Here is an 18,705-nt window from a genome sequence, read left to right as displayed (position 1 = left end):
CAAAAAAGAATTAAGAAAGTTTAAATGGCTAACCGGAGATATGGGTGCAGCACTCCAATGGGTGCAAAAGACATCTAATAGCATGGCTGATTCATTAGCAAAACAAGGGTGGGGAGGGATTAAACATTTTGGTCATAGTTGTAAAACCATAGAGGTGTTTGAGATAAGATGTTTTATCTCCAATGCAGTTGTACAATTGTTTTCACTTTGATTTAACATTCTAATGAAGATTGCAGTTATTGATAAAAAGAAGAAACCAATGTTAAAATACCTATGTCAGAGAACAGATTTTATAGTTACAATGGGTCATCACCAAGGTTCAGCCTTTAGTCCTAATTTATTTGCATTAGTCATAGATGAATTGACTAAACATATTCAAGAAGAGGTCCCAATGGTGCATGAAACTTGCTGATGACATAGTTATTATTAATTGATGAAACTAGCAAAGGATTAAATGCAAAATTAGGTTTCTAGACAACTACATTAGAAATAAGAGGTTTTAAAATAAGTAGGACTAAAACCAGTGTTTAGAAAACTGGACCAGACCGGTTGGTTGGACCGGTTGAACCATGGCATGGGGCTTTGGCCGGTTCAGTCATACCCCAAGAACCATAATGTTTAAAAACCTAGTCAAAATCAGCTGACCATCCGGTTTAATCAGAAAACTGGTGAACCAGTCCTGGTTTCATAAAACCGCCTGGGTCACAAAGTAATTGAAATTCTAAAATGATTGTCACAAGACTTGAACCCATGACCTCTTATTTTTATATATTGCCTAATTTCCACTAACCCACTTCTTTACTTATGCTATTTAATGACTTTTTATTGTGTATATATATATATTACTCTATTACACACGGATTTTAAAGAAAATGTAAATTAAGAGATTTGAAATTTTGAACCTTGGTCATTTGCTTTAAAAGTTAAGGAATTCGCCATCCATCCACCATTTTAAAGAAAAGAAAATGGTGAACCTTGGTCATTTATATAACCCATAATATATATATACATATACGCCATGTCATCACGATTCGACCCCGATTGAACCTCTAACCCGTGAACCTCTCCCTTTTCCGGTTCTATGACTGGTCCGATTCTCTAAACATGGACTAAAACAGAATATATGCAATGTAAATTTAATAATAATAGAATCAGAGTACACTTGGGGTTGGAGACAAAGATATACTCAATTTGATCTCCTCTATTACCTTGGTTCAATAATTCATAACAAAAGAGAGTTTTTGGAGGATATCACCCATAGAATTAGAGCAGGTTGCACAAAATGGAAGGTGCATCCAGAGTCTTATGGGATAGGCAAAATACCTTTTTTTTATAAGTGATAGGCAAATACCATTTTAACTAAAAGGAAAATTCTATAAAATAGTTGTAAGGCCAGCTATGTTGTATGGAGCAATGTTGGGAAGTTAAGAAACAACATATCCAAAACAGGAGTTTGGTAGAAGTGCGGATGCTTAGATGGATGAGTGGTAAGACTAGAAAGGACCAGTGTTTTAAAAGTGCAAGGTGCGAAAATGGTGTAGGGGCCAATTTGTGCCCAAGGCGCAAGGCACAAGGCGACGCACGTGCCTTTTGAAGCAAGGTGCAAAAATACAAAAGAAAATGCTAAAAAAAAATAAAAAACAAATGTTAGAAAATTCAAAAAATACCAAAAATAAAAAAAAAATGCAAACAAATATTAAGCATAATATTAATAAAAATATAAACCTAAATTTTAAAATAAATGTTTTAAAAAACATATTATCTAAAATCAAAATACATTAACATAAGTTGCATAACATGTAAAGTGTATTCAAATGAGAATTTAAAAATAAAATCAAACATATAAAACATTTTCGAAAATGTAAAACCCACAATCTCTTTTTTTTTCCTTAGTTGCATTACTTCAAGTAGCTAATGTGGCAAGCCCAAACAAGTTACATTGACTTCTTTGGGCTTGCCTCAGTGTTTTAAAAGCGAAGACGCTAACGTGCCTTTTTGAAGCAAGGCGCCAAAAAAAAAAGGAAAAATGTCAAAAAAATAAAAAATGCCAAAATAATTCAAAAAAAGGCAAAAATAAAAAATATTAAACATAACATTAATAACAAATATAAACTTTAAATTTTAAAATAAATGTTTTAAAAACCTATTATCTGAAATTAAAATACATAAACATAACATGTAAAGCATATTCAAATGTGAATTTAAAAATAAAACCAAACATAATAAAACATTTTCAAGCATGTAAACCCCACAATCTCTTTTTTTCCTCAATTGCATTACTTAAAGTAGCTAATGTGATGTAAAACATATTACATTCCTGATTCTACGAGCCACCTTTGTGCCACGCCCCTCGAGGCAAGCCCAAAGACCATGTTAGGGTCTTAAATTCTTAGTTCACACAAAAAATAATGACTTCATAATTTTAATTGCTTTTTTAATAAGATATTTTAGCAAGATGAATGAATGAACAACATTATCAAATAGGGGGTTCTTGGAGCTTTGATGAGCGAGCGAACTTGTTTGGGCTTGCCTCGAGGGGCATGGCACAGGGGCTCCACCCCCAACCCCGTCGTTAGGGTAAAAAAAAAGCAAAAAGAACAGAATTTTAAAAAGGCACATCAAAAACTTGGGTGAGGTGCCTACCTGCCCTAAAATGCACCTCGCCTGTGCGCCTAGGCGCACCTTTTAAATCACTAGTTTACCTTGAGGGACGTGGCACGAGGTTTGGAGGCAGAGCCCTCGACCCAGCCACTAGGTTCAAAAAAAGCAAAGAGGCGTCAAATTTTCAAAAGGTGCACGCCTGGGTTGACGCGCAAGGCGCACCAGGCGTGTGCCTTTTGAAAGGGCCATGCCTAGGCACGCCTCAGGGGTGCCTTTTAAATCACCAGAAAGGACAGGGTTAGAAGAGATGTTATAAGGAGCCTAGGAGTAGCTCCAATAGGTAACAAAATGAAAGAAGACTGAAATGGTTTGGTCAAATACATAGAAGACCATTTACAACAACTAATAGAAAAAGTGATGTTTTACAAGTAGATGGGGCTAGAAGAGCTAGGGGCAACCGAAAAAGGACTTGGGTGGAAGTAATATGTAATTATTTAAGTGCCCATAATTTAACAATATGGCACTGAATAGAATGAAATGGTAAAATAGAATTCATGTAGTCAACCCCATTTGGTTGGGATGCGAGCTTAGATGATAATGATGATAACTAGACTAAATTATTAGGCATCTATTATGATATTAAAATGACTATGTTAAATAATGGTTATAACTATTTTTATAAATACTGTTCCGCTATTCTGTTTCATGCATAGTATATTGTTTTTCATAATATAGAAAAAATATTGACCAAAAGAAAGGATCAAAGCTTAAGGTCTATATTTGATTGACGGCTCTGATACCAAATGGGATGAGGTCAAACAAAAAGGCTCTGATACAATATGAAAAACAATATGCTATGCATGAAACAGAATAGCGGAACAGTATTTATAAAAACAGTGCCTTGCTTTTGGTAACATATATGACATCCTGCCTAAGGTTTCCGAACATAAGAAACATGGTTTTTAAGCAGGTTCCTTGTAGTTAATTCCCAACTTCCTTCTATCAATGACATTTACCTGTTGGGAAGTTTTTTCAAAGTATTTGAAAGGCACAATTCCTTCCCTAATACAGTTTATATTTGCACCAGAATCAATTAAGGCTATAAATGAGAAACTAAAACCTTAAATCTTAACGGTTATTTTTGAGTACCATTTTTGGTATTTTACCTCTTGAATTGAATATACAAATTCTTCATTCTCTCCCACAAATTCAGCGGGTTCTATACTTCCTATTTCTGAAGATATGCTAGATCTTTCTTGGTGTATGGAATCTTTATAAGATTCTAATATCTCAATTCTTTCTTTCAAGGATTTAACTTCGGTTTTGAGATTGCTAACCTCTTGCTTTAGTAGGGGTCGAGAAGAGGTTTCTTGAGCTTTTTTGATAATTTCATTGTACGATATTATATTTTCTTTTTTGAACAAATCTTTTTTAGATTTTTGTTTTTTATTCTTTTCTCTACTACTCTGTATTGCCATAAGTAGATGCCTTTTCTTGGTTTCCTCATCAGGAATATCCTCTAGTATTTCTAATAAATGTTCTTCTAGAGAGCTCATATTAATACTTTTTTTTATCAATAACTGCGGATTGAATTAATATTAAAAATATGAGAAAATTACAGGGAAAAGGGGCTAAACAATCTTAGCTCCCAAGAACAACCATTAAGCATCAAAAGAACAAAAATTACAAGACAGCCCAAAAAATAGAATGTCTGTTCACCCCTTATCTAGCTAGACCATCTGCCAAAGAGTTCGCATTTCTTTTTACCCATTTGTATTGGATTTCCATGTCCTTAGTCAGCCACTTGAATTTCCACTTTTCATTACTGTAATTCCAAAGTCTAAGACTATCCTCTTTCAGCCAGTTTACCACCACTTCAAAATCTCCTTCTATGATCAACTTGTTAATATGCATACCTCTGATTCTTTATACCCCTTCAAGAGCTGCAAGAATCTCAGCTCTCAAAGAATCTCCCACCCCTACTGGTCCAGAATACATAGCTAACAGCTTCCCTTGTTCATCTCTTATTACTCCTCCTATTCCGGATGGCCCTGGATTGCCCAAGCTGCTGCCATCAAAGTTCAGTTTAACAAAGTCATGGGGTGGGGGGATCCAACAAACATTTGAGGCCTTCCTCATTGGAACAAGTTCTGCTATCTCCTTCCACTTTCTTTGTAGCTCATCAACTGAGAATTCTGCGAACAGAGCCAAGGTTTTCAGCCAGTGTATAACCCTAATGTGGATGACCTCCAGCATTGCTTCCAAACTTCTCTCCTTATCTGTAAATATTCGTGAATTTCTCTCCTCTCAAATAGTCCAACAGACTGCAACCCTCATACATCTCCACATAAACTTGGCCCTTTTTGTTGGCCAAAACGGCTTACATGTGAATAGGCTTTGCACATTCGAAGGGGGGGTCCACCCGCACCCAAACAAAGAAGTACACTACTTCCAAATGATGTTAGTGAACCGACAGGAGATTAGTAAGTGATATCCAGACTCACCATCAACTTTACAGAGGACACACAGTGAGGACAAAAACAACTCTTGGGTCTTTTTCTTTGAAGTAAATCTATTGTGTTAACTCTTTCCAGAAAGGCTTCCCAACAGAAACTCCCAACCTTAGGAGGTATAGGATGACACCACACCTCTTTAACAGGGAAAGACAAGCCCGGAGAAGAAGAATGTGTGAGAGCATTAAAGAAAGAGGAACAAGTGAAAGAACCAGAGGGGGTGAGAGTCCAAATTCTACCATCTGCCTTTGTTGGACACCCCTTCAAGAATGGATAATAGTGATGAGATACCATCAAGCTTTGTGTCCTTGATATCTCTTCGCAGGCCCAAGTTCCAACCAACCCCAGAAATAGAATTAGAAGGAACAATGGATGAAGACATCAGTTCATTTTTAAAAGTGGAAAGGGCAAAAAGGCTTAGGAATTAGTCTTTTAGGGAGGAGTCCCCAATCCAAACATGTTTCCAAAAATTAATGAGATTGCCTGAGTGCAAGTCATACCTGATCCATGGAGAGAACAAAGGTAGAATAGCTTGAATAGCTTTCCAAGGAGATGCTCTTGTACTCCTTGCCAGAATCCCAGAGTCCCATCCATTTGTTGCAACCCCATGAATACTTTCCACTATCTTCACCCAAAGTTTGTCCTTCTCCAATGAGAACCTCGAAAGCCATTTCCCCAGAAGAGCCAAGTTCCTATTCCTTAAATTCCCGATACCCAAACCTCCCTCCCTCTTATTCCTACAAACCATCTCCCACCCCACCCTATGGTCCTGCTTCTCCTCCCCTGGCTCCCAGAGAAAGTCTCTCATTAGTTTTTCTAATCTACTAGCCACCTTTGTCGGAATCTTGAAGATTAACAAAAAGTAAACAGTAAGGTTAGCTAAAGTAGACCTGATTAGAGTGGTTCTCCCTCCAAGAGACAAATAGTTTTTCTTCCAAGTTGCTAATTTCTTTTCAAACCTCTCCACAACCGGAACCCAAAACTCACCTTTCTGAGGATTATCACCCAATGGCAAACCAAGGTAATTAAGGGGCTAGTCTGCTATTGCACATTCTAAGATGTTTGCAGCCTCAGAGATCTCTCCCTCGCCCATATTTTACCCCAACTATACAACTCTTCTCAAAATTCACCTTAAGGTTTGACATTTGCTCAAAGAGTCGTATAGTGAGCTTCAAAATTCTAATCCTATTAGGGTCCCCTGCTTCACAAAAGAGTATGGTTGTCATTTGCAAATTGCAAATGTGTGAGTGGCACAAGCTCCCTCCCAACTCTCCAACCTCTGATTAAGCCCTTGGAATCTACTCTATAAATTAGTCTCCCTAGAACTTCAGCTACCAAAGTAAATAAAAAGGGAGAGAGGGGGTCTCCTTGCCTAATCCCTCTCAAGGCTGGGAAGAAATTGACCATTGTCCCATTTACTAGTATGGAGTAATGGCAGTTCCTGATACAACCCAAGACCCATCTTCACCAATCTCCAAGCTCTCATTTACTATCAGAATCTGATTTGTTATTTGTCTCCCCTTCACAAAGGCTCCTTGATTATCTGCTATAATTGGTGGGAGCACTTTCCTTATTTTGATGGACAGCACCTTGGTGATAATCTTATAAAGGTTGTTGACTAGGCTAATCGACCTGAAATCCTTTGGGTGACATGCATTCCTCTTCTTAGGAACCAGTGCAATAAAAGTGGAGTTCAGCCCTGGGTTGATCACCCCTCTAGAGTGGAATTCATCAAACACAATCCATAGATTTTCCTTTAATATCTCCCAACAATCTTGATAAAAAGCCATCGTAAAACCATCTGGGCCTGGTGCCTTTGATCTATCCATAGAGAACACTGCCTCCCTTATCTCTTCCACTTCAAATTTCCTTTCCAACCAATCCCTATCCTCTATCTGCAAAGTTGGCCATTTCATACCCTCAATCCACACCCTACTATTTAGGGGTTTTCTAAAGATAGACCTAAAGTGATTTGCAAAAGCCCCTGCACTGTTTGAATCATTTTCTATACTAGTTTCATATTTACATGTACAGAGACCTTGGTTGTCAAAGCACTCTTCTGGAAAGGTAGAGGTATAGGTTTCTCTTTCTTTCTTCTTCAAAGGTGACCTCTCTTACAAATTCACCTAATTCATTAACCTTTTTTAGGTTTTTAAAGCATTTGTTAGCAAAATGACCCTTTTTTCCACACTTAAAGCAAGTGGCGGTCTTATAATATCTTTTATTTTTAGAGGATTTCGATTTTCTTTCTTTTATCTCAGGTTTTCTTTTGTGAAATTTGGATTTTCTCCTTTTATGTGTTGGTTTAGCACAGGTGGGTTTAGGACCTACCCTAAACTGGTAGCAGAAATCTCCTAACTCTTTTTTGGAGTTAATTTTCTCTCTTTTGATCTGCCTTTTTAGGCATAAGTCATTACATAAGTCTAGTACTATTTGCTTTACTATCTGGACTAGATATCCAAACGTATAATGGGTATATTGGATTCTCCCTCCTCCTAGACATCTGAGGTGGTTCTTGACCTTTTCAGCGAATAATGGGGGAATGCCTGAAATAAATTGTTCTTTCCAATAGGGTTCTCTTGAATTAGTTAGCCTATGTAATTCGGACAGAAATACATCCTTATGCCATCTAAAATCAGATAATGTTTTACACTTAAGATTTATAAGCTATTCACTTATTCTTTCTGACACATCATCAGAATTCCCTATAAAATGATTTAGTATATTTAATACTAAAGTGGTGACTGCATCTTGAATTGATTGGCCTTGACTTAAGACCATTTCTCCATCTTCATCTCTTTTACCGAATTTATGATCATAGTTGTCAAGGTGATGCCTAAGCGACTAGGCGGTTTTTGAAGGCCGCCTTGCCCAAATGCCAGATGTTTTGTGCACTAGGCACCCGCCCAGAGACTTAGGCGGGCGCCTAATGTATCTAATTTTTTTTTTTAAATTTCTTAGTTTAATATTAATTGTCTGTTGTATTCTTTTAAAACAAGCCTTGTTACACTGTATCAGTTTAGTATTAAGACAACTATAGAATAGTGTATACAACTAATGACAAGGGTTTACAAGGGTTTTGGTTGGACTGGAGAGGGAGGAGAACCGAACAGGCGAACTCTGCAAGCTCGAGCAGCCCAGCTCCATCGCAGTCACACTCGCACCTTAGTTCGAGCAGGTACTTCTTCTTCTTCTGATTTCAGAGTTTCAGCATTTTTTACTTTTTTTTTTCAAAAAACAGAGGCTCCGCCAGTCCTCCCTTTCTTCTTCTTCGTCTTCTTCTCCTCCTCCTCCTTTCTCTTCTCAGATATCAGTTCAGTCAAAAAAACAGGGGCTCACCAGTCCTTTTCTTTTTTTTTTCGAAAAAACAGGGGCTCCGCCCCTATACTCCTCAGTCCTCCCTTTCTCCACTTCTTCTTCTTCCACCCACCCCATGAATGGTGTTCTCAGTCAGTCCACCCCATGAGTCCCTTTTTTTATGAAAAAAACAGGGGCTCCACCCTACTCTTCTCCTCCCTTCAGTCATTCACAGTTTCACACTTTAAGTCTTGAATCATCTCAGTTTTTAATCTCTTCTTTAGTTCTTCTTCTTATCATTCATTTTTTTTATATCATTAGTATATATGATTATGTGGCTGATTTTTTTATGGCTGAATTAAATGTCTTGAATCTCGAACTTGAATCAAATGTTTATGGCTGATTCATCTTCTCATTCAAATTTTTTATGACTGATTTTTTTATGGCTGATTCAGTGATTGTATGGCTGAATTGAATCAAATGTTTTTTTTTTATGGATGAATTACATGTCTGAAAAGCATATATAAAGTAAAAGCTCAATAAAACAAGCATTTTAAAATTCCAACGCCTAGGCGCCCTGTGGTCGCCTAGCCTCGTCTAGGCACCTTGAAAACTATGTTTATGATATAATCTCTTTCGGCTTGGGAAAGGTAATTGTTCCACCATCCTTTAAGTTGGTCCGTAAAGCATTCGATCATTATGGTGGTAATTATTTTTTCTTCATTCCCAACCAGTTTGCTAGCATATAACGTCATATGATGGATCATTTCATAAATTTGGTACTCATTTTTCCCATCTAAATTCCATTCATAAAATGTATTTCCATCATAACTTACCTGAGGTTTTGCAGGTTCCTCAAAAAGCAAGTCTACTGGGGTATGACTGGGGTAACAAGGTTTTTTGCTTTTATATGAGAGCTTATTTAGCTCTATTGAAGGGATTTCTGATGGTGTATCTGATTTTGTTTCTATTTTTTATTCTTTGCTTAATAAATCTACAGAGTGAGTGTCAGATTTTTCTTCTTTTAGTTTTTTAGAAGATGTTTTTGAAGATTCTCCTTTTTCCCATTTAGAGTTCTAGAACGAAATCATTTTATTTGCTACATCTTTGCAGCTCATTTTGGACAAGTCTAACATAGCCTACTTGATCCTCATATCTCGAGGAAATTCTCTCACCATTACCATAGGCTTTCTTTTCTAATTATTGCTATTTTTTGATTGGAGACTTCCAGGGAGCTCAACAGGGTTTCAATTCGGATTGTTTGTTGCCTAAGACATTCAGGTATATATTTGTATAGTTATTTTGTTCTATTATTTAGGAACAATGTTCTGGTATCACCTTTTCAGTTTCTTTGATTGTCGAAGAATTCTTTATTGGACTATCTGTTAGCTCGTCTTTTCCTTGTACTGATTCTACGATTTTACCCGTAGAAGCAGTCTTCCATGCTCTAGAAAGTTTATTTGTGACACATAAATATAATTCTTCTGATTCATCAAAAAATAATAATTCTTCTTCTGGGGGTTTTATATTTTTAATCTGCTTTTGTTGTTCATACCACTCCCAGAAAGGAATATTTTCCTTTGCTTCTATCATATCTTCCTACCATAGCTCTTTAGTACGACCTCTCAGATTTAGAGAAGTTTTCAAAGAACCATTTCTTTCTTATTGGTTGGGAATTGAAGTTTAATCTAATAAGATCTTTGTCTATATAAAATTCTTCTTCAATTTCTAAAACATTTATTTCAAAATCTGCTTTTGTTGGCTCATAAGATTTAAAGAAGTGACTTGATTTTGGGCTGTATGATAAGCCGACGGTGATGTATTGACTATTGGTGTTTCGGGTGTAGCATATATTATGCCTAGAGGGGGACGAGGTGGTTCTGACCATAGTTGTCAAGGCACCTAGGCATCGCTTTGGCGTGTAGGCGCTTTTTGGTTCTCGCCTCGCCCAAACGCCATATGATGTATCTATAACATGTTGTAATTTTTTCATATTTAATATTTTTTATTTTTTAAGTCTATAATATAAATATAGACATGATACACCGAATCTTTATTTTTATTTCTTTCATATTATAATAATTTTTTTATTAATTTCTTATCTTTTTAAGGTTTATGATAGATAAAATATACGAAGGTGAGTTCTTAGAGATATAGATATGATATTCAAAGACGAGTTCAAGAGATATCCTCGTCAAGTTCCAAGTTGTATGTCTTTGAAGAAGGTGTGCTTTTCGTTCTTCTTTTGGAACAAAAAACAGGGGCCGCTTCTTCTTCTTCTTCTTCTTTTGCTGCTGCTAGAACAAAAAACAGGGGTTCCACCCCTTCTTTTTCTTTTTTTGGAACAAAAACAGGGGCTCTGCCCTTTCTTCTTCTGGAACAAAAAATAGGGGTCTATTTCTTTTTCTGGAAGAAAGGTAGGGGCTCTGCCCTTCTGTATTTCTATTTCAACGGAAAAAATTGGGGTTCATCCCATTTTTGTTTTATTTTTCTTTTAGACATTAAGTGACGCCTAGGTGACCAGGCAACTAAGCACTTCCCCATCACCTGGGTTCGCCTTGGCGCCTTGAAAACTATGGTTCTGACAAATCCACCAACCTTTTAGAATAAGATCTTACCTCCAATGGTTCAGAATATGTTGGCCTTGGCGAAGTCGAGGCCCTCTTGAACCTTAGCTCAACAGATCCATCTTGCTCACTAAATAGTAAATACTGAAGCTAATTCAGTAGACTCTATAGACCTGGGAGGCTCGACATTAGCTATTAACCAACTGTCCGGTAAGTTCACGTCTTTCCGCATGATTTGCCAAGGAATTGTAACATTATTCCTAGTGTTGGTTTAGAACAAAGTCGTCATTCCCTTTGCTCCTGTTATCCTAGTATTAGGACAGATAGTATTCATGGTCTTGAAATAGACCTTGTAGACTAACGCTACATTTTCTGATCCTGGTTTCATTTCGAAACCTTGAGTTTGTAGCCTCAGTGTTAAGGCTTCGTGTATCCCTGGGTCCATTAATGACACCGTAAAATTAAGGAAGGCATTAAAATATATGGGTCCTTGACTAAGGCTTCCTTCAATTACTCCTATTAGGGAATTGCTAAATTTATTGTGTCTAGAATCTCTTAGGCCAGGGCAGTGGTCTGAAGTCCTAATCGGGTGAAAGGTTTAATGGCTACTTGCACTAGGCCAAAATGGATAAAATGGCACTAAACTTTTCTCTTATAGGCCTCTATTGTTTTCTGATCTATAAGATGGAAATCTTTTGATTAATTTCCTAGCACTATCATTCTTTCTCCAATTTTGACCTTTTTTGGTCCTAACTAATACATCATTAAGTAGATTCTTAAATCTTCAATAGCTGAATGTTGCTATGTTGATTTCTACCCTTGGGAGTATCATGTCTGTTTATGAATGTAAACTTTATTTTTCTTTTGTTGAAATTGGTTGGTTTATCCATCAGATTTAACCAATGATTTGATTTGGTTTCGCATTTTGCAGATGCACAAAATTGAACATGGAGATTGTATACCTAGTACAATTACTTAATTTTAATCATATGTGCATTTGTCAACAAGCAACAATTTTAGCCTTCTTTTTTGTTAATTTGCAACCTTTTTTTTTCTTAATATTTTGGCCTTAATTAGCAATTTCCCATCATTGGTGGTATTTCCATTTAATTCTTAGATGGTGAATTGTCTTAGGGAAGATTTACATTATTGTGTTAAATTGATTGATTAAGTTTTCTTCATACCACTTATGTGGGAACACATGGTATGATTAAGGATCATCATGGGGCCATGGTGAGCTCCTTTTGATTATATGCTAATTTTCAAATATTTTCTCCCTTCTACAATAATGCTACTACTGCTCTATTTATTTTTGCAGCCAATTGATAACTGATATTAGAGTTTAGCAACTTGATAAATTGGCACCTTCATCTTTAGTTTTATTTATATTTTTGATAGGTTTGTCTTTGGTTTTATTGCTTTATATGATTGCAATGAAACCCTACTAAGTCCTTTTTTTTTAAATTAAAGAAGATAGGTTTTATTTTCTAATTTACCATTTTTTCCATTTCTTAAATTCACTGTATGGACCATTTTTTGTGCAAGAGGGGCAGTGGCTGCTGGCAGAAGATATTCTCACGTGGAACCATGACTGGTAGTTCATATCTTGAGTAATTTCATAAATGGATAAGAATGTGGTTATCTTGTTAAAAATTGCCTCTTTTCATTTTGATTTATCTGAAATCCTCACTAACAATTAAACTAAATGGTTCCACTTAGCATGTCCACTTGATCTTTCCTCTTTTCGTTCACATTTTTGGTTTCTTGAGAAACTTACCATCATATTTCTGGTTTTGAGTTTGATACAATCAAGTAAGAAGTAATGGGGGATGGAGATAATAACTGGAGTCCTTATTTATACTGAAAAGTTTCTGCTAATAGGGAGTTTTGCTCTCCTTGGGTTTTGTGCTTTTACTAAGGGCCCATTTGGCGTGTCTTTTTGGGAAGATCTTTGGTAGCTCTGACATGCAAAAGATGCATTGAGCTTTTGCATGAAGATCTGAGCAGCCCGAAGCATGTTTGGCAGACGCATGTCTTTTCGTGTCTTTCTACGCGACAATAAAACACAAAAGACGCGGAAAGCTTCATTTGAAGCTTCCCAAAATCAGCCCAAAATGGGCTTCTTGCATCTTTTCGACGCTCCGTCTTTTGGCGGCTAGATCTTCCACGAGCCAAACGGGAATAGACCGAAAATCGGTTTTCCCGGCTTGTAAACAACCGAAAGACCGCACGGAAAGACGCGCCAAACAGGTCCTAATTCAGCTAATTTTGTGATGGCTGCAGGTGGCATGGTTTGTAAAGTATAGTTATGAAACAAAAATGGGTTCAATTCTACAAGCCATTCTTTTTTGTGAATATTCAATGGGGAAGACTTAAATTATACAAACATTTTAGGCTAGTTGTAATGGAAGGGAACACAGTATTCCTTCGTTCAATTACTATAGGAAACACCAAAACATTTTCATTTTGATTTCTTACATCTCTTGCCTTATTTGACTATAAAGCATTTATTTTCTAGCTCCTTGACAAAACCAATTCTAAGCATTTATAAACAAAGGTAGGTTGTAGACTAATCGGAAATATATTCCCAAAATGTTCCCTTTCCCCTTTCTTGGGGAGAGGAGCACTCTGCCATTGGAAAAAAACAATTCTTGCACCTATCTGAATGCACAAGAGGTACTGATTAAAGCACAAAAAAATACTCAATCCCAAACTGATCTCTACTAGAGCTGAACTTCTATAGAAATTCTATGTGATGAAACAACTAAACCATTACAAACAACAGAAAACATCTTTGGGGCTGTAAATAAAGACAGATCAGCAGCTGAGATTCACTCACATTTGATGCTAAGCACTAAGAGATGTCATTGCAGAAGTTATTTCCTAATACCGCATAGCTGCTAATATATGTTGTTCCTCATTGTCCAAACTGCATTTGTTGAGAATAACCAAGAAGCTTTTTGAATAGGGGCACAAGGGCAATCAAAGCAATTTGGAGCTGTTCTGAGCTATTCAAACGAATACTGACTTGGCCAGCCCCCTTGTTGTTCAAATTGGCCCGAGCAATCATGTTTGTAGACTGGCCTATAGGGAACTGAGATTGTACATTACACCCAATTGCAAGATCTCCATGCCAATCCATGATAGAGAGCCCAAGAATTGATAGAGTGCGACCAAGAGGATAATCCCTATCTCTCAAGGTGGCTTCTAGACTGCCACCATATGCTACATCACCACGACCAGTCATAGCACCCCCAGTCATAACCAACCGGAACCTTTTATTAACAATCAATTTGTCTTCAAGCTTCAGTCCAGCTGTTAAGGCATCACCCAAAAGAGTAACTGAAAGTCCAGATGCCATTTTATTGTGTCTAAAGTTGCTAAATCTTGTTTCACCGCGTAAAGTATAAAGCAGGTCCTTTCCAACAGTCTGCATGTCAAAACCCAAGGAAGTTGCCTTACCTTCACCATGCTTGATGGAACTGGCTAGCTCCATTTGGAGATTGGACTCCTTTTTATCCTTTGTAACCTGACCAGAAAAGGACAAAGGTATCTTATCTTTAACCACAAATAATCTTTCCACATTTATACCCTCATAACCAACATCATGATCCCAACCATGAGTTTCTAAAACGGGCCTCACAAGCCATTGGTTGGAGGAATCCAGGTGGCGGTATCGGTGAGTGGGATTGTCTGAACCAAACGAAGTAGGCAAAGCTAGATCTGGCATGGGAACCGGCACAGATGCAGCACCACCACTTTCTTCTTCTGTGTTCTCATTATAGTCATCTGGCAAATCCTTAGCAGCTGCAGCCATTTTCTTCAATAGTTTCCGCTGCTTTCTCTCCTCCTTCAACTGCTTTTTCATAAAAAGCTTTTCCCTGTATTCTAGTTCATCAAGATATGCCTTCTTTTGGGCTTTACTCAACTCTGCCAGTTGAGCCTTGGTCAGACATTTAAATGGTGGCAATTCATCATAATCTGACTCTTCTTCATCTGAGTCTGTTTCCTCATCCAAGTCCTCATCCAACATATCATCATCATCATCACCAAACTGTTCTTCTGGCAGTTTCAACTGGGGCCTTGATTGAAGAAGAGATGATAAAAGGTGCGGCAATAGGAGTACCCGTGGACGTGTTGCAAAAGGCTTTCCAGGTGGACCATCTTGTAGCTTTAAAAGTGTGTTTGCCTCAGCTAAAATCTTTGAAGCAAAGGATAGCAGTAGTAGATGAGGTTTCCAAACCTGCCCGTTTGGTAAAACTCTCTGCCCTGCCCTGTTCGTTCTACAGGCAGAGTGATTCTCCACTAATGAAACAGGATTCATAAGACGCATGTCCCCTGCTGCCTGGCGAATTGCTTGCTGGACCACATGGGAACGCTGAGTAACAAACATTTCATAACTTGATGCAGTACCATTTGGACCATCAGGCGGAGCAGATGCTGCATGGGTCAGAACCACAATTGCATTAAACCAAATAGACGGTCCAAATATCTCTGTGATTGTACGCAACAATGGCATATCACCAAAGTCCCTGCTTTGCATATCTAACCTGTCAAGATACAAAACAATATCTGGAGGGCTCTTCTTGATGAAACACTTGACAGAATGCAGGATCTTCTCATTGTGCCGTTGATCTGACCAAGAAGGTAAGAGACCCGGTGTATCAATCACCCTAACCTTGATCCCTTGAACTGTTCCTACCACATCCTGGACCTTCTTTGTGCTCATTTGGAATGCATCAGTTTTGAACTTTACCTCATCAAATATAGAATTGATAGTCGCACTTTTACCAACTCCAGTCTTTCCAAGAACCATAATGGTGCATGAGAAGTCAAGAGGTTCCTGCCCAGCTGCCTCAAGCTGCTCTGCCATAGCACTTGCCCGGTCAAAACTAAAAGCACCTGCCCGACTAGTGTTTCTTCCTCGAAGCTGTTCAGCTAGTCCTAGCCTGTATAGAACCTGAGCTACAACAACATTATGAGGAGTCTGCCCAAGCCTGTAAGCAAGTCGTAAAAATTTCACTCGGATCATCTGTAGTTTTTCACGAGTCTCATCATTCTCCTCAGTCTCACCATTCATGGGGTCTTCAACAAGCTGTGCTTGACGCTGTGGTACAGATCCATTCACCCGAGATTGTTGTATTGCACGCGGAGCAGGTTCCAGGAATGGGGCAGCACCTCCAAGACCTGCTGGACGAGCAGGAGCAGGCAGAGGAGGAGACGAGGAGTTACTGGAACTAACATCTACTGCGGGCTGGATTTCTGGTTCTATGTTCCCTCCCAACCACTGTTCCTCTCCCTGATCTTTTGTTTCCTGCTCCTCAGGCTCTTCTTCAGGGTTGTCATAGTTTTCAATACTATCAACAGACTGAGGCTCAGAATCTTGAGAAGCTGTCTCATCTGATTCAGCAGTGTAAGTGTTAATCTTCTCATTAATTTGAAAAGTAGAAGCTCCTGGTAGTTCTGGAGTAACTGATTCTGGACTGTCCACCTCATCCTTACAAGCTTCTATAGGAGCTGGGATTACTGGTTCTGGACCATCCACTTCATCCTTGCAAGCTTCTATAGGAGCTGGGATTACCGGTTCTGGACTGTTCACCTCATCCTTGCAAGCTTCTACAGGAACTGGGATTACTGATTGTTGACCCTCCACCTCATCTTTCAGAAAAATTAACTGGTTAGTTGAAGAGTCCTCTGGTTGCTTGCCTTTGTGTTCATTGTCTTGATGCACAGGAAGCTCATTAGAATCACTTAGTTGCGAAGACTCAACCCCATCTGATTCCATATGGATAACATCACCATTTTCCTGAACAACAGGGGTTTCCTCCAACTTGGCCAAAATTTCAGTATGGGGCTTCACGAGAAGTGCTACAGTCCTCCCATCCACCTCTTCCTGATTCATCAATGATTTATTTTCTCCACCGTTATTGTCAGCAGCAGCAGAAGACACCTCACCCACATCTGTTTCAGCATTATTAGGCAAGCCAGCATCCTCTAACCTAACAGATTTTTCTGATACAAATTCCATCTGGTTATCTTCCATATCAGCAGCAAGCTTAACATCATCAAGAAGCTCCAGCACAACCAAATCTTCTATCTTTTTGGTAACGACCAATTCTTCCTCTCCGGGGCTCCAAGTCCGAGCCTCACTAGGAAGGTCAATTGGCTCTTCATAATTGTCAGCCTCATGGCCTCCATCAGAGCTTTCATTAGCTTGAAAAGGATAAAAAACTCGAGCCCTCTCTACACTCTGATCTCCATTAACAGAAACTTGCCCCAACCCAGCCCTTGGGGTCTCATATACGGCATGGAGGTCATCAAGATGCTCATCCACCGCTTCCTCAAAAACATCATCCCCTTCAGAATCCTTGGGTCGATGGAACCCGTGACGATCCCTCTCTCCTACTCTCGACTGAGAAACCCCATCTTCCACTACCTTTGTTTCAGCCAGCTTAGATCTATCGGCAATTTCAACCCCAGCTTCCATCATTATTCTTTGGTTATTGCTTCAAACCCTAAAATCACCAGAACCGGTAAAAACAATCTCAGGACCTACAGACCCAATCCTCAAACAAATATTAAACGACCAATAATTCCAAAAAAAAAAAACAAAATACATAAAATCGATAAGGGGATAAGCTCCGCTAATTCAGAATAGATAAGGAAAATGACAAAAAAAAAAAAAACGACGAATGTAAAATTGAAACTACATATCTAAAACTCCTCGCACAATCTATTCATTTTTCATTTTTTTTCGTTGTTGACCTTTACTCCTAGGGTTTTGCAATAGAAATCAAAAGTTTCAACAGGAATCATCAAAAGGCGAGAGAAAAGAGATAACCAGGTGAAAGAGAGAGGAGAGAACTTACGAATGGGTCACAGGGAAAGGAAGGAGTAAAAGCTCACCCTCTTTCTAATAATCTGGTTAGGAACCGGACGAGAATCTTCTTCCTCACCGCTTTTTCTCAATTCATCTCCTCTGCGACTCTTCCAATCTACACTACTGCACAGCAGGGTTGTTGATTGATGGAAAGATGTTCGGATAAGAGAAGATCGACGGTCAACAATGCTCCCGGGTTCAGAACGAATATCCGATTTCATTTTGCTGCATCTTCTACGTCAACATGGTGGAAAACGACAATTGGTGATAAAAGCCTCGATCACTGCGACACTGCATATCTCGCCATTTTGATTTTTTCCGGTTTATCCTTTTTCTCCTGTAGTCCCACCTAATTCCAATCCTATAGACATGGTTGGACCATTCATCCGGTGGGTGGGCCCCTCTTTATTCAACTTGCGAGTCTGGATCTCCTCTCAACAAAAACCTCTCGAATCCCTACGACATGTTGGGACAGGTGGCACGTTTTATAGCGCCGTACACAATTATAGGGTTATGTGTCCCACGCTGGCGCGTGTATGGTAGAGTTGATGGCGGTGTCCTAGAGTTCGCATCTGCGCCGATGTCAACTCTGTGTTGTACCGTAGTGCTTTTACTAGTGAATGACTGAATGTCATGTCGACCTGTTCACGGGCCGATATTTGGGCTTGGATTTGGGCTTTTTAATTTTTTGGTTAGGTTAGGACAAATTTAAGCCCGGCCCAGACGTGAGTCGGATTTGACGTGATATATATATATTTGGGCCTGGGATATAGGACAAGTTCAACTTAATGCATTAAATTTTAGAGTGGGTTAGGCTTAGATCGGACAATTCGGGTTTCACCTCAGG

At 38.5% G+C, this 18,705-nt stretch overlaps 2 protein-coding genes across 4 annotated transcripts in view; both read right to left on the bottom strand.

Annotated features, from left to right (window-relative positions):
- LOC148790012 (uncharacterized) overlaps window positions 1-13,853 on the bottom strand; it is a 42,949-nt gene extending 29,096 nt beyond the window's left edge. For both annotated transcript variants that reach the window (XM_088892759.1, XM_088892760.1), the window contains exon 1: window positions 13,818-13,853. The gene's annotated coding sequence lies outside the window, so the exon portion shown is untranslated. The remainder of the gene's footprint in view (window positions 1-13,817) is intronic.
- TOC120 (translocon outer complex protein 120) lies at window positions 13,678-18,119 on the bottom strand. 2 transcript variants are annotated; one of them, XM_010264993.3, is made up of 2 exons: window positions 17,848-18,119; window positions 13,678-17,493 (listed from the first exon to the last, which is right to left on the bottom strand). In XM_010264993.3, exon 2 carries the CDS (start codon window positions 17,466-17,468, stop codon window positions 13,896-13,898), a length of 3,573 nt encoding a protein of 1,190 aa, XP_010263295.1. In that variant the 5' UTR covers window positions 17,469-17,493; window positions 17,848-18,119; the 3' UTR covers window positions 13,678-13,895. The 2 variants fall into 2 exon arrangements, with proteins under 2 accessions (XP_010263295.1, XP_010263296.1); XM_010264994.3 differs by having other exon boundaries at window positions 17,885-18,119.
- Window positions 18,120-18,705: the final 586 nt, after the last annotated feature.

Source organism: Nelumbo nucifera, chromosome 8, assembly GCF_055504915.1.
Source record: "Nelumbo nucifera cultivar China Antique chromosome 8, China Antique-T2T, whole genome shotgun sequence".
Taxonomy (NCBI): Eukaryota; Viridiplantae; Streptophyta; class Magnoliopsida; order Proteales; family Nelumbonaceae; genus Nelumbo; species Nelumbo nucifera.
The sequence above is the reverse complement of the archived record's forward strand: the minus strand, read 5'-3'. Positions and strand labels throughout refer to the sequence as shown.

Excerpts from the sequence above, each read along its gene's own strand:
- TOC120 (XM_010264993.3), bottom strand. The coding sequence starts at position 17,468 with ATGATGGAAGCTGGGGTTGAAATTGCCGATAGATCTAAGCTGGCTGAA.